The sequence below is a fragment of the Aquila chrysaetos genome, chromosome 1, assembly GCF_900496995.4.
Source record: "Aquila chrysaetos chrysaetos chromosome 1, bAquChr1.4, whole genome shotgun sequence".
Lineage (NCBI taxonomy): Eukaryota > Metazoa > Chordata > Aves > Accipitriformes > Accipitridae > Aquila > Aquila chrysaetos.
Genome location: NC_044004.1, coordinates 62434257 through 62450290, shown reverse-complemented (window position 1 = coordinate 62450290; position 16034 = coordinate 62434257). Strand labels below are relative to the sequence as shown.

Sequence of the window (16034 nt, the reverse complement as noted above, 5' to 3'; positions counted from 1 at the left end):
TTTCATAGATGTACCAGTTTATCTCTTTTTTTAGGGACTTCCCCCCCCCCCCCCCCCCCCCCCCCCCCCCCCCCCCATTTACTGTCCCTCTTTGCTTCTATTTGATTTGCCTGGAAATAACAACAGCATGATTCCTGAAATCCAGTAATTTTAGCAAGAAACCCCATCTCTAATTAAGTCATCCCTGGAAGGAAGGACAATGAAAGCTTGAACTCCTGCACAAAGAAGTCACCTGTGCGAAGGAGCTTAAACTCACTTTGAAATGGTAGACTGACACAGAGAGCAGTGCAGCCACCTTCCTCAGTGGCGTTCCCCTCCATCTGTAGGGGCTGTAGAAAGGAGGTGGACTTTTGGCTGAGGCTTGCCCAGGGTTCAGATGGTTTGCTTAAGGACTGATGGCTGGGTTTAGAAAGGTGAGCTTATGCTGCTCTGAAGGTGTCACTGCCACAGTGGGGTCCCAACTACTTCCACACTGGAAGTTTTCTTTTTAATCTCTTTTTTTTTTTCCTTTTCTTTTCTTTTCTTAAGCAGGTTGTGCTGCTCCAAGAATACCTCTGCAGCAAGTAGGCTCGTTTGTAATACAGGTTGCGGACAGCAAAATACTGTTTTATATCAGATTCTTGTGTACACACAATTCTTGCTGTAGTAGTCACTGAGCCATTCAACCAATGTTACTTCAATTGAAACTATTATTTCAATCAAAGCTGGAATGGCTGATATTATTGAGACTGTGTATTCAATCCCAAGGAGCCAACCCAGAAATCATACCTCCCTTTGAGTGGCACCAAATCCACTAAATGGTATTAGATATAACCCTAAACAAGAAGGATTAAACAGAGTTGCTCTTTCCTTTCCCTGATCCAGGGAAGACAAGCATGTATCCATCCTGGGCTCCCCAGCAACAAGATAGTCATTACCATTGCTCAGTGTGAAGCTAATTCTTTAAAAGTTGTGAATCCCATGTCGTTCAGATACCTAGTCAGAGATACTGGCATTTCTTCTTCCTTGCTCTTGTCACAAGAGGATGAAAGAATTGCTTCATGTCACTGACAGAGGCCAGATTGGCCAGAGAATTGAAGCTTGAGTTTGTCAGTTCTTTGATCAAAAGATCATTTAAGAAACCCAAATGCAAGGTTAAGGGTTAGCCTGTTAGAGGAAGTTTAGCCTGAGATGGTGATCAGGGCTAGCATATATGAATATGTAAATGTGTACATTAATTAAAGCAACTAAGGGGTCGTAGCTCTAAAGGGAAAAAAAGTATTTCTCTTGCATTGAGGTGTTGGGTGATTGTGTTTCAGAGGTGATGGAATATGTGACTGAGGACAATTTGAATATTGTCTGTTGCAAAGGAAAATATTCAGAACTAAAGCTGTCTATTAATTTTATAGCAGCATATTTCACTGCAAAGAGCAAGGAGCCTGAGGCAGAAGGAGCTGAAAGAGTTTTCAACTGGTCTGAAATGCACCACCTTTTGGGTGTACTTTTCAGACCTCATGGTCTCATTTTCAGTCATACTGTATGTCTCCTGTAATCCTTTTTGGGGCCAGACAGGCACATCAGAAATGATGTAGTGTAACATGCTTCTTCCCCCTGCATGTATGCAGCTAGATCAATGGGATCAGGAAATTTGGCAGTGCCTTGGGACACTTGCCCCAGCGCTGGCAAGACAGAGCGGTGCACTTGCAGACCTGTCTGCTGCCCTTGCAGAGGACAGACATGCAGCATGACTCATACAGTGCGAAGGAGGCTCAGGCAAGTATTAATATGTATTATTCAAGAAGTACCAATCAGGATCTTATTGTTCTAGGCAGTGTGCAGACTTATAATCAAAACTGTCATCCAAAGGCCTACAGTTACATTGTGGGAACTAAGATAAGAATAATCCAGAGACACGCTTGAAGGGCCTTAAAGAATTTAGGTTCCAAATACAGAATATCTGATACTAAAAAAATGATATCTGACCTTGTATGAAACATCTGGTCTGTGTTCTGCGCAGTTATTTTGGAGTCAGTGGGCTCGTCCAGTTACTGACCCATTGCAAACTTCTCAGTCCCTGGCCATGTAGAAAGAAAGAACTGTAGGATGGCAGCATGAAGGGAACAGATGTTGAAACCTCCTGTGTTGTTCTTGGCTTCATGAAGCAATGAAAAGGGACACAATGAAGTTTATAAAGTCCGTAGTTGACTTCACCAAAACTGAAATTGGTAAGCTACAGACTTCAGAGCTCTTTGAATCTATAAATCAGCAGTTTTGCTGCATGGGTCTTAAAAAAAAAAAAGTAAAACATTGGCCACATTGAGCATGGATTCCCCCAGCTGAGTTTACAGCAGGTAGGTAAAGAAGAAAAATAAACATCATGCGCAGCTAGAAAAACTGTGGAGAAAGACCGAACGAGCAAGACAGTAGTCATCGAGTTATAAAGCTATGTTATATGCAAAGATGAAAGGAGTGCAAAAACAAGGCAGCCCCAAATTGTCTTTGCAAGGCACTTTTGGGCTGCTTGGCACTGTTTCACCTTATAGGACTGGGGATTTCTGGAGTTCCCGATCAAGGCCATAGAAAGAGATGCTCTTTTACTGACAGGAACATGCTTAATCTTTGCTATAAAGCGGGAAGAGTGCTCCCAGGATGTGACCATCAAAAATTGTATTCAAACTGTCACTGATGTGGAAAGGTTACAGATATATTCACAGCTAGGGACAAGGTTTAAAAATGCTTAGATTTCATTTTCTTTGGGCTGAGGAAGGGGGAGATGATTCCTAATGATTATTGAAAAAAATCCCAGTAAGGCTTTCTTTGGATGGCTGATCCAGCAGCTTGCCTGTTATTGGTGTTGGAGATAAACTTAGGCCTAAAAGCTCTACTTCCTATGCTGTTACTGTCTGCACCCAAAATGTATTGACTGTCCTCACCAGCAGTCAGAAAGTCCGTAGGCAGTTGCTATATGTGAGTTAGGGAAACTGTTGTATTCAGATCCTCTATCAGTGTGCAATGGGGAGATGTGAGAGACTTTTGAAACCTTCCTCTTCCTCTTACAGGTTTTTCCTTCCAGCTAGGTTAATGGTGAACAGTGCCACAAAAGTAGGTGATCTCCCCTTTCTCCCGTTCCTCTGAGATTGAACTGAAAACATGGATTCTTTAGGAGGCTTTTGATTGAGAGAGAAAACATAAAAACAGAGAGGAAGTCTGTCAGCTGGATCAATTTTCCCAAACAGCTCAGTTTTTCGGCTGACAGCATTTTAGCACTCAGAGGGGAGTTGTCAAAATCTCTCTACAGGCAGCCATGTCCTTCATGCTGAGACATACCTTATCTCAAAAAGAAAGAAAGAAGTAAAATAAAAAAAGAAAGAAGATGAGGTGGCTTAGATTACAGTCTTTCAGGTCATGGAGAAAATACTCACCCTTGTTTCATTTCTTCATCAAATAACGTAGTGTTAATCTCTTTTACTGCTTGATCACTCGCTTTCGGATGGAGTCTATCTCCTCTTGCAGGGACTCTGCACTGTAGCTGAAGCTTGGCAGCAAACTGGAAGCAGAGCCAAGCAGGCTGTACTGCGTGTCTCAAGGCTCCCGTTGCAGATCAGAAGAAGTGATTAATGAAGTTAGGGTGCACTGACCTGTTTGGAAAACAAATTACCCATCTCTTTGCACTTCCTTAATGAGAGCAGTTGATAAAAATACCTGTAACAATGAAGACTGCTTTAATGCTTTATTGTCTGGCAGTCCTTTCAGGGCTGCAGTCGCAGTGAGGAATAATCACAGAAACCCATGGAAGATAGGAGTTAAGGTTTGCATGGTATGTGGTCATGTAGCTGTGGAAGATGGGATTCATTAAGCTGGACAAGAAGATGCACGTCAGGAGCTAGAGAAGCAGGCCTGTGCCCGGAAATTGTTTCTTGGAGGCTTGCAGTCATGAGTTCCTGGAGAGAAACTTGTCTGACGTAGAAGGTGAGTAGAGGTGAGGTCTCACCTGGTCGGGACGTGGTGGAGGAGAGAGAGAGAGGATCGCAGTAGAGGTATACGCAGTACCAGGGAAGTACAACGTGGGGATGGAGACCATGCTATGCATAGAGAGACATACAGGCTGGAACATCAAGGCAGAATTGGAGGGGACATCTGCTATAGGCTGTCACAAATGGAAGAAAGTGAGAGTGACAAATTCTTGGACCACATCTCACAATATTTGAAACCACAAGACACTTCAATTACCGTCTCCAGGCTGGTGACCCGCAGATCTACCTGTCTGCTTCAGATATGTCTCCTACTACGTAATCCAGCATCTCAGCTGATTTCTCTGGCAACGCCCCCAGATGCTTTGCCATTGAAATTTAAGCTCAACATGGCAAGAGCTACTGCCCGATTTCTTCTTTTCCTCCACTGCTCCCCTTTCTGCTTGAACAAGAGCGGCACAAGTAACAGAAAGACAGGGCTGTGTCCCAAGCTCTGCCTGTGAGGAGTGAGCGTGCTGTAACGCATTTGGCTTTCATTAAAACCCTTGACCTGGAGTTGTGAGACGTAGCTCTCTAAATTGTGCTGGCAGGTGGATTAAAAGCTGTCTGAAAGGCAGTGAAGAAAGGATGCAATTGGTGGAGTCTCCCTGGGGCAAGGAGAGAGTGCGGTGTGGGGATGGAGGGGACGTCCAGATACAATGCCACTACTGTTCCCAGGTGCAGTTTTATGTTATGGTTAAACTGATAGCTGTCCCCATCCCACCCCTAGCTCTTTTATTCTTGCCCTTTCCTTTACATCAGATCTAGCACTGCTGCCACGGCAGCCTGAATTGGTTCTGCTCATTGAGCCAGTGGAAAACTAGTAATTACTGTTTTCGGTGGGTCGTTTTCCATCAGAGCAGCTCTAGCTCACTCTGTGCTTGAATTAATTGCCAGATCTGCTGCAAGGGAGGGGATGGAAATGCCTGGCCATGTCCCAGGGGAGGGAAGACCACTGTGAAATGGGTTAACTATAACATGAAGCAGCACCCTTGGTTGAGAGTGCCCAGCTAAGCGAGACGGGGGAGACAAGAAATGTGGGTGATAGTAAGAGCACAACAGCAAAGGGCAGGCCCTAAAGGAGCACAAGCAGGGTGAAAATAGCAAGCGACAGGGAAAAAATAAGGCAGAAACATCTCAGGCAGGGAGGCAGCAGCATTCCTCCCCCCACCAAGAAAGGGAAAACAAAGATGAGATCTTCTGACGGTGAGATCTGCTGCTTAGTGTCTGGGAGGGAGCAGTGGGTAGCCCCGAGGAGATACCTTTGAAAACAACAATAAGGAGCAATTTTGCCTCTGCAGGAGATGGACTGGCTAGCTTTGGCTAGGTTTCCCCCCAAAAGCTCTTCCTAACTTCTCCATCCCAAGTCTTTTCAGCCTCATCTGAGGCAGAACAGGCTGGGCTTGACCCACTAAGGCAGTTCGAAATGTCCTGTTTGACTTTTGGGACAAGAGCAGAGGAAGGACAGCAGGAGCTGGCACAGTGCTCTTCATATGAGATTAAATCTTTGAGAGGTGGCCAGGAAAACCTCCCTGGGCTTCACTGTATTCACCATTGCTAACCCCACTCTGGGTGGTTTGTGGTTACCAATATTCATAACCAGGGCTCTGAGGACTGCATTGCTCCAAATCCCTTGGTCTCTTCTGCACCAAATCCCTCTCTTCCTCCCCCGTTTTCCAGTGCAGGTGACTGGTAAATTGTATTTCGTAGCACAGTGAGCACATCTGGGAGGGTAAGAATAATATGATGTGTCGTGTTTCTTTAGCCTGCTGGGCAAGCTTCTGGGGAGCAAAGCTCAAAAAATGTGCAGCCCTGCAGGTCAGCTCCCTGCCTTGGGTGCTGGGGAAAGCCAGACATGGATAGAGCCTTTCTCCATGTGCTGCCATATTGGAGGGAAAATGGGAGGTCTTTAACATCGTTTAATTATAATGGCATATGTGAAATATTTCTTGGGTTTTTTTCTTCTTCTTCCTTCCCGGCCTTTATACCAGGCTTTCGTACTGCAGGGTAAATTCTGGGACGTGCACTGGAGGATGCAGAGCATCGCTGGAGCCAAGGTGCTGCTAAATCAAATGTTTTAAGTCCTTAACAGAGGGGTGAGGTTCATCTAAACACAAAACACAAATTACAGTGTTTGCACAGCAAAACGAGGAATCTCAGTGTGACTCGAAGAAACTTCTTCACCTCTGACTTCAGCTGGGACATGAGTTTCTGAGTCCTAAATGCTCCTTTGAAAATATGCAGCTGCCACTAGTGAAAAGCCTCCAGTTGCTTCAGCTGCTATAATACTTAGGCAGTTTTTAACCCATTCCTTTGGCATTATTTTTGTCCTTATTTTTGCCTGTAGTTTGAACCTAGCCTAGGTCCTCCCAGGTAATGGCTGTCACATGAGGGACAGTTTGGTCATCAAAAAAAGCCATTTTGATTTCCTTCCTCTTACGGTTAAGGCTATTGTTTGTTGTGACAGATTCAAAGCAGGAATAGTGCATTCTCGGAAAAGACTAGTCCATTTTATCACGCTTTCTGCTCACAGAAGCACGCTGCCAGGCGCTGCTTTTGGATTTGCATTTACTCTAAAACATGAGATGCGTGTGTGACAAGGACTTAGCCAAATGTCCCCCCAGCTCACCCCTCTCTCTGCATACTTTATTGAGCTTTCTTCCTCAACTCCAAGGTTTTCTTCATGTTTGGCAGCCCCCGTGGCTGAGCCTGCAGGTTGCTTTGGTCAGTACCGGGGAACTCAGCCACAGCTTGGGACAGGGAAGTGAGAACCCACCTCTTGCTTCTCGTCTGCAAATTGGTTCCTTGTGAGTTTTCCTGTTGACCCCACTTTTTGGAAGGCAGAGAAACAAATTGCATATATCAAAGCAGGTTTTTAGTAAGAAAAAAAAAAAAAAGGCGCAGTTCTGCATTCCTTGCACTCAAACTTTAAATTACACCTGTAAGATAAGATGCATGAGCACACAATATTGGCATTTGAAAGAGCTGCTATTATATACATTGTATGACAGCTTCAAAAGCAATGTATAGCTAAACAACATATAGAGTTACAATGTTATAACTTTGCTCCTGTCAAGAACAGCATGGGAGAAGAAACATTTGCTTGTTATGCTGGCTTTGCACAAAAGCCCTCTCCTTGGTGTGGATTGTAGGCTCTCTGTCAATGCCCATTGAGGGTGCTGGTTTTGGTAACCTCCATTTTCAGAAGGCAGCCATGACCAGGAGCCAGCAGTTCCTCCGTGCACAGCCATGCTTGCAGGTACCCTACTTTTCCTGCTGCAGTTGCTTTAAGCTTGCGAGGGTTCCCAGTATGAAATACAAGAGGCAAAATGGCAAGAGAGCAGAGATAATGTAGTCAGAGAGAGCCCTTTGGAAAAGAGGGTTTTCTTGTATTCAGAGGCATGCATGGTTTCGAGAGGAGGACAGAAGAATAACCCTGGGAGGGAGAGAAGAAGAGGGAGCAGATGAGTTACTGCTACCCTAAGGAGTTAAAAGGGCAATGAAAGATGAAAGAGAGATGTACACATGAAAGAGAGATACTCCATAAAAGTCCATGAATAAATGAAGCGGTGGACAGAATCAGTGCTAACTCTGACATGTCTGAGGTAGGGAATGGCTTTATAAAAGCTTTATTTAAAAAGAAAGCTTTTAATGCAAAATGGAAAAGGGTGGGCAGTGAGGAAATGATGTTTTGTAAAGGTAGTCATTGATGAAAGGCGGAAAAAAAGGCTGCCGGGAGAAGTCTGAATATATGCCGAGTAATAAGTCTGAATGAAATTTGTTTAATGGCATGTCAGAAGAGTTTGTTAGCAAACCTACCAGCTTTTTAATTTTTCTTTCCATATGTTCTTATATATGCCTACATATTATGGAGTTCAAAAAGACTCATGAGTAGAGAAAAAACGACAAGAAAAAAATGTACTGATTTTGGAAATTAAAGAGGATGAGAGTGATGGTCCTTGAAACTGCAATCCACAAAGTCAAATGTAGTCTTCAGTCAGATAATAAATTAGTTTTTTTAAAAAAATCCCGTTAACAGTTAGAGGATTACAGAAATGTGGCCAAAAAGTAATGTTGTTTTTTACAGATCAGATCATCACAGTCAAACTGGACTGCTTTTAAAAATGGAATTTTTCAGTTACATGGAAAAAAAGGCCACAGCATGCAACGTATACTTTATCTGTAAAGATATTAGTAAAATTGTTGGTATGTTTTCCAAGACTTTTCCTTAGAATATATATTCAGTGTACCTAGTATGCGTCCATCCCATTGTTATAAAAAAAAAAAATTATGTGAAGAACTGAAATCAAAGTCTCAGGTATCAATGTGCGGTTTCACAGTTATTAACTCATTAGTATCCAAGTAAGTGGGCAAACAGAATGAGGGATTAAGTCCATGGAGGTGGCTGTGTTTGGGGGTGCTGACAGCAAGGGGCATAGGAGAGGCAGTGTATGGGAGCACCGAGTCGTCAGAGGTACCAGCACAAAATTAAATTAAATCCTCTGCGTGAAATGCTAACTAACTAGGCTGTCTAAGAAGGATCTTGAGAACTGGTGAGCATACCAAAAGAGGCTGGAAAAGGGATGGAAAACTGAACAAGAGATGCAGTCTGACATGGCAGAAAAAAAATGTGCTGCAGTGATCGCCTCTGGATGAGGACAGTAAAGAAAGGGGACTCACCCCTTGAGACAAATAGTTTGAAGCATGTTTGTTTAAAAACTGTATCTCCTGGTGCCTTCTCCGTGCTGCTGCTGGAGCTGGGTCAGGCAAAGGGGAGAACTGCAATTCAGGTACATGACTGTCCATGCCCACCATGGTACCATGGGCACTGAGCAAAGGAGAGTAGGGAAAATTGACGACCAGCCATTCTGGTGATTTTAGTTATCTTCATGGCATTGTCAGTGCCTGAGCTTTAGGAGGCAAGTCATCAGATGTTTAAGAGGTCTCTCATCAGATGTTTTAAAAAGGCTTATTTTTAGTCTAGTAAATGTTGGTGTTCTTTCTCTTTGCTTCTGGGGGTTTGAATCTTCCAGTCTTATGTTTTCTATTCAGGTTTTCTCTGTAACAGTGCACAGTAAAATCTCAGGGAGAAAATGAGCAAGGACCAGGCAGAAAGGTTTCCCACGTGCATACATGATGATAGGAGTTGTGCTCTAGAAAAATCAAATGTCACGGGCACTGGAAACTCAGCATAGGGTCAGGAGGGAGGTCTGCCCTGTTAGATGCTACAGACAGTGGGTATGTTTTCAAAAAGGATCAGGGGAAGGTGTTTTTAATAGATAAACAGGTGAGACTGCTTTGTTGCTACTTTCCATGGTTAGTCCATGTATTTGCAGATTTTTTCTGTAGTTTTATATCGTGGCATCTGTAGATGACTAAATCACTTAGGGGCAGAATTTTGAAGATGTGTGGATCTTTATTTTCTGTCTGTGAGCATCCAGATCCATTTAAAAAAAATTAAAAAAAAAAAACCCCTTAGGCCAAGCTATTATGTTTCCTTCAGTCTTCACAAAACATTATCTTTGTTCTTCTAAGTTATTGGCTTTTTAAAATGTGTTGCATATCTCATGTCAGGCCTGAAAATAATGGCCAGCCAGGCACTTTTTCTAATCCGCAAACATCTCCCCCGTTTCCTCTACCCGAGGAAGGCCATGTCACCAGGTAGACTACTTTCAAGGTCATATCTATATTTCACTCCCAAAATTGCTGCTGCCAAACATGCTTCTTTTCCCATTGCCACAGCATGTGCATATGGCCTGGCTACCATGGATGCTGTATGTCTGTCCTCATTGAGAGATGCTGTGTGAGCAGAAGACAGGGAGTTTGTGGCTACTCATGTCACATTTGCTGCTTGCCCCATCTCACCTGAGATGGTTTTGACATTTATGCAGTTTTGGCCAGACCTGAATCCTTGTGGTATGATACAAAAAAAGCAGACAAGGACTGACCCACCGCTGTCTTCCAGAGTTAGCTCTTGTTGCCTGTTGCTCCCCCTGCCTTGCTCCTGCTGCTCATGGGGAGCCATGGCCATCGGCCATGTCGGTGAATGGACCTCGCCAGCAAGAGGAATAAGGGAAACAGAGCCCCACCTTAGCGATTAGATACAAAATTGGCAACTTCATCCCATGTTACTTTGTTGATTACGTTTGATTGCTGTTTACTTTTTTACCTGGGAGCCAGCTCAGAAATACCAAATGGTTATAGTCAGGGTGGGATTTGGAGAAGGCCGTGCAAGCTGTTATGATAAGAGGCATGCCCAACTTTCCATTAGCAACAGAGACATCTTGACCTTTGGTATTTTGTCAGGAGCTGCCTTTTTTTTCCCTTTTTTTTAAATAACTAAAAATTGACCCACTTATTTAAAGAGGTGCAGTTATTTTTGGAGTGTCCTGCAAAATTTGGGAAGGACCTGACACCAGCCATTTCCTCTCCTATAAGCACAGGTACTAGACCAATATTGGTTAGTGTGTGGGAAGCTCTTCAGGTCGAAGATTGGTCGATCAAATAGGCTTGTGGGTTAATAGATGTGTGGGTAGAAATGAGAGCCTGACAGCTGGAGAGGTGGTCCTGCAGGCAAGGGAGGCCATGTCCCACCTCTGGGTACTGCACCATTGTCAACTCAGACCCAACATGCAGAAAAAAACAGCTGAAGGACCGGGTGATTTGGAGAGGGAGGTGTTGAGTGTTTCTGCCATCTCTTTTTTCATTAAGGCTTTCACATTCCCCTTTTCAAGTGCTTTTCTGCAGTAGCTGGAACTAGAGAGGGGAAGATTGGAGTCACTCATTCCTAGAGCTGGGGCTTGAAGTAAGCAGCTGAAACTGCAAAATTCACACAAAAGGCACTGGGAGTTGGCGTCACTTGGCAAAACTTGTCCTGTCAGTCTTTGCAACCGACTTGTGCTGCACCAGTGATATCAGCCTCAAAGTCTTGCATAGGTCCATTGGGTAAAATTGTGTTTTTTAACAGAGTCAGTGGCAGAACTTGTAATACCATTAAAGCCAGAAGGACCATTGCTCAGAACCTCTCTCTAGTTTGGCCTCCTGACTCAGAGTTTTCTCTTTGTGCTTGTGTACCAGTCCCATTGCTAGGGCTTGCTTCAGGCCTTGCCTCCCTTCCCCCAACCCTCTCAGATGTCACCGTTGCCAATAATAGTAAAATTAAATAGAAAATGTGATTCTGTTGATTAACTAAAAGTTTTACAAGGTGTCATGATCCTGGATGTATAATTGGGGCCACAGATAGCAGTGGAGAGCCTTTGTTCCTTGTATGGGAAGACTGTGATGAGTCTGAAGAGCAACTAAGCTGGCATTCATGCCCAGAAAATGAAGCACAACAATTGTTTGCATTGCTTTTTTATAGAGACAGTATTAGAACCCAAAATTTGATTTATTAGCATTGCAAGAAGCGTACAGTCTAACAGAAGTCAAATTTGATATTTTTTTGGAAGTAGTGTGTTTTGCATCAGCAGCAAGTAGATAAAAGCTTTCTGCAACTTGTTTCATTTATCACAAGAGAGCATTTGATGCTACTGCTTCCTCCATATTAGGTAAAAGCTTTTATAAAACATTCATAAACTTCCGTAGTTATTACTGAATTGTAATGAATGTCTAAACAAACTCACAGATGGTTTGTAGTCTTTTATATATTGTGCATATATCTTCTTTACTCCAGACTAGCCCTTTAAGCCTGCAGAATCATTCTTTTTTGTATTTGGGATCACTTGGTCCCAAGAAGACCAGGTGATAAAAAAATATAAAATAAATAAATAAATAAACCCCAAACCATGTGCTAGCAATGTGCCCATAGGGCAATAAAAGGCCACCAGCCTTCTGGGCTGCATTAGGCAGAGCATTGCCAGCAGGTCGAGGGAGGTGATCCTGCCCCTCTGCTCAGCACTAGTGAGACATATCTGGGTGTTGGGTCCAGTGCTGGGCTAGCCAGTACAAGAGGACTTACAAGACAGGGACTTACTGGACCCAGTCCAGGAAAGGGCCACAGTGATGATTAAGGGATTGAAGCATCTCTGTGTGGGGAGAGGCTGAGAGAGCTGGGGCTGTCCAGCATGGAACAGATGTGGTCATGGGGATCTTACTGATGTGTGTAAGTACCTGATCGGGGGGAATAAAGAAGATGGAGCCAGGCTCTTCTTCAAGGCATCCAGTGGCAGGACAAGAGGCATAAATTGAAGTACAGGAAATTACACTTAAACATAAGAAAAAGCTTTTTTTTTTGTTTTTCCTGTGAGGGTGACCAAGCACTGGTGCAGGTTGCCCAGAGAGGTTGTGGAGTCTCCATCCTTGGAGATACTAAAAATCAGAATGGATACTTGCCATGGGCTCTTGTTGCCCTTGGGCTGGACTAAGTGAGTTCCAGACCTCCCTGCCAACCTCAACTCTTTTGCGTTTCAGTGGTATCTTTGATGCAGCAAATGGGGAGCCTGTCCTATGGTTATAAGGGCACTGATCCTGCACATTGAGCAGCTTGGAGCGAGAGCAGACCGTCTGCCTGTTTCTTGTGCAGAACTAAGCAGCTATTAAATGATGACTTTTGCTCACTAATGAAATCAAATGGATTTTTAACATGTAAACGAGAAGGGGAAAGCGAGGTAACTCGTTATTAGCTATGGGTTTGCCTGAAGCAGATTTCCCATGTTAAAGCACTTAAAAGCAAATATAGAATTTATGATGTGTCGGTAGATTTTAAACCTGAATAACGTCCAGTTGTTGTAATGGCTAATAATGCAAATTATCTGAGTCAGACTCAGCGTAAAGCAGTAAATATATCCTGCCCATTCAGACACAGTTCTTTCTTTTTCCCTCTTTCCATTAATATTTTATCCCCCTGAAGAGATGTTTTCAACATATTATGTGCACCAGCATACTGCGCTCATGGTATTCCTGGATGTCATTACAAAGAAGCCTGAAGACTGTACCGTTGCTCTGCTGCCTGTGACGCTAGCTTGGAAATTGCTTGGAGCAACAACAGCAAGTGTCAACAGGGAGCCGTATTAATTATTTGGAATGTGTCTCATAAGAGGAATCAACTGCTTTTATTGCAGCACGAATATTACTTGAAACGGGAAGGTTACTCTAACTGTTATCGTAATCTATGTGTCATTAACTTTCCATGTTTAGAAAAAGAGATTAACAACCCTGTAAATTGTTACAGTAAATAGATGAATTATAACAACATGTTTTTATTATAAATAGAAGTTTCTCGATATAGTTATCTCCAAATTACTGGAAAAGAATTGAGTCTATAGCAACTGGGAAACTGCATGGTGGTATTGGGAACCAAAAAGCTTCCACCCAGGTGAAAGCAATACCAAGCTCTGCAAACTGATATCTGCATCTTCTGCAGGTGGGAAAAACAGATGCAGTTGTACTTCATACCACGCTTCCTTCAAAAATCGCTGTGACACAGAAATGCTTGCTTCCCTCTTAAGTGAGATTAACAGATTGAATGGGCTTGTGTGAAATAAATTGTCTTCTGTGACATATGGCCTTTTAAGAGAACACTGTGCAAAATGTACGTGGTAGTGGTAAAGCAGGTATAACTAAAGTTCAGCATAGTACCCATGTCTGCATGGAAAAGCAAAAGAAATGGGAACGTTTTCAACTTTTCATCAGGTGTCTCCACAAAATGGAAGTTCATTGTGAAAAATGCACAATAGAACAAAATACTTGCAAGCCTGTTTTTAATCCAGTGCTATAAAAATGCTGTATGTTTAATTGGTAGATTAACCCTGGTAGATCTCTGTAGGAAACAGCGGAACTAAAACACTTATTTGTCCACAGGGCAGGCTCACCATGGGCAAGTTTCCTACATTGCCCCACCAATCCACCTCGATTCGGATCTGGAGAGACCGCCGTCAAAGGGTGAGTCAGTGACGCAGTCTCCATGCACGTGCATTGCAAACCAGCCGTAGGCGTGAGTGCATATCATTCATTTGTTCATAAAGCCTCCATGGTAAAGTTACCACCCTCCATCCAAGGACACTCTTGGTAGCAAATAAGTTCCTGTGAGAGAGCTGTATGAGAGATGACCATGTCCCATGTGCCCCATTATGTAGCTTTGAACATGCCATCTTGTTCACAAGCTATTTTGCTCTTCCCACTGGTTTACTTCTGGAGGGACAGGTATACCTTAGGTCCTGCCCTCTGCCTTCCTCCTTTCCTTCCTAATGGCAGTGCAAAGGCAGGAGGGGTGCTGGTGGCAGGATGCAAAAAAGCAGATTTCAGCTGCCCCTCAGGTGAGTAAAGGTACAGTAGCGGTCATGTGGTGGTTGAGGCCTGGTTTCAATCCACATTGCTGTTGCTCGAAGTTTTTTCTAGAATTGGTGAGGAGACATGTTCACTCTAGAGGATGACTCAAATTTTAGGTGAGCTGATTGCCCTTGGGAGCAATGCTAGTAGCTGATACGTACGGAGTGAGTGCAGAATAGCCCTAAGATAGGTACCTCTCTTGAATGGTGCAAATAAAGTGATATGAACGTAAGCCCTTGATTTCTCTGCCCCTTTTGGAGGATCATCCCCTGGCTGTGTTGTGATGAACCCTCAGTGTTTGCCCCTGTGGCCCGGGGAAATGGGCTTGGCCCAAGAGCAAGCATCTGTGCTGGCACAGACTTCTTACACTTCCTTTGCTCCTTTTAATTAAGTTGTCAATATTCAGGTAGGATATCAAAATGACCAGCTTGTCCTTCTTGGAATGGATAATAGCAAAGCTAAAATCAAACAGATATATGGAGGTATTTCCTCGTCAGCTCCAGAAATGTGTGTGAACATCAAACACAGGGCATGTTGTAGTAGAAGAGAAGGAAGAGGACAGCCAAAGCGTGTTAGCAGGGAGATGCACTATAGCTTAGGTTTGGTATTTTTCCCTTCTCCTACTTTCCAAAGTTGCTACAGTGGCAGAAGGGGTACGGGAGTGATCTTTGTAGTGATTGTCGCCATTCTGCCCCAACACTGTAAGGCTGCGAGTATGTGTTTGTGTGCGCATGTGTTTCTCTAAGTGCTCATGATTGAAAAATGCAATGTGTTAATGCAGGATTGATCTGGATAGGCACACTGGTATTATCTAATAGGAAGAAAGCTGTCTTCTAAATCTCACTTTGTTATCCACCTCTAATATTCTGGGAGGCAGAAAAACCTTCGTGTTGGTGAATTGCAGCTGCAACTGCAAACTGCTCCTCCAAACAGCCCAAGGACTTTGTGGGCTAAATGAAAGCATACTGTTAATGCTCTTGGCATGAAAGACTCCCTTAGATTTGAGTAAGCCTTGTGGCTAGATCTGTAACTTCATCAAGTAAACATTTGCTGGGTTTTTTGCCTTTGTAAGTGTGAATGTGTGTTTTCTTAGCTGATGCAGTAACAAAAAATAAGGAGTTGACGCTTGCTGCACAGAAGCAACCTCAGTGGTATTATTCCTTGGTGGTTCCTCTTGCATCTCTGCAAGGTGGAACCATGTGCTGGGTGGTGGAGCTGGGGTGTGAGGATGCTGGATTCACAGTCCTTTCTCCAAAACTGGTCTTGTCGTGAGTTGGGCTGGTCACATACAATCTCCTGGCAGTCAACAACCTCCATTTGGCTTTGAGTGAACTGACCTGAGGTTTGACACATGCATTTAAGATCATCAGCTTCTTCTAAGCCACTTGAAAACCTCCAGTTCTGTGGTAAAATGTACTACATTGCTTTCTTAGCAGAGCACTCCAGTAAGGAAGAGACAGTTAGGACTTCCAGGATCTTCTTGGCCAAGTCTGTCTTTGATGTTAGATGTGATGAATCAGAGCTTACTTAGGTCAAGGTAAATCCTTGCCGTGTGGTCTGGAGCACGCTATGGAAGACTCAAGGATGCTGGAACAGCAGCAGCCAAAGAAGCTGTGCCTTGCTTTCTCCAAGATAAAAGAGCCAAAGACTAGCAAAAATCTTCAGTGATCTGCCATTTGTGAGGGCATAGCTACCTCTGCAAGATGAATGCACTGCTACCAGGAGCAGGGCAAAGTGGGTCAGGCAGAACAGTTGCAGCGCTTACAGAGAAGGTAAAAT

The 16034-nt window shown here is 43.6% G+C and overlaps 1 protein-coding gene across 27 annotated transcripts in view; it reads left to right on the top strand.

Annotated features, from left to right (window-relative positions):
• The window catches only part of ADGRL3 (adhesion G protein-coupled receptor L3), a 529386-nt gene that overhangs the window by 361922 nt on the left and 151430 nt on the right, over window positions 1–16034 (top strand). For 26 of the 27 annotated variants that reach the window (XM_030013851.2, XM_030013889.2, XM_030013708.2 and 23 more), the window contains one exon: window positions 13788–13868. The exons of the other annotated variant lie outside the window; for it this stretch is intronic. In XM_030013851.2, the coding sequence (XP_029869711.1) occupies window positions 13788–13868 (81 nt within the window). The remainder of the gene's footprint in view (window positions 1–13787; window positions 13869–16034) is intronic. 27 annotated transcript variants of the gene reach the window in all.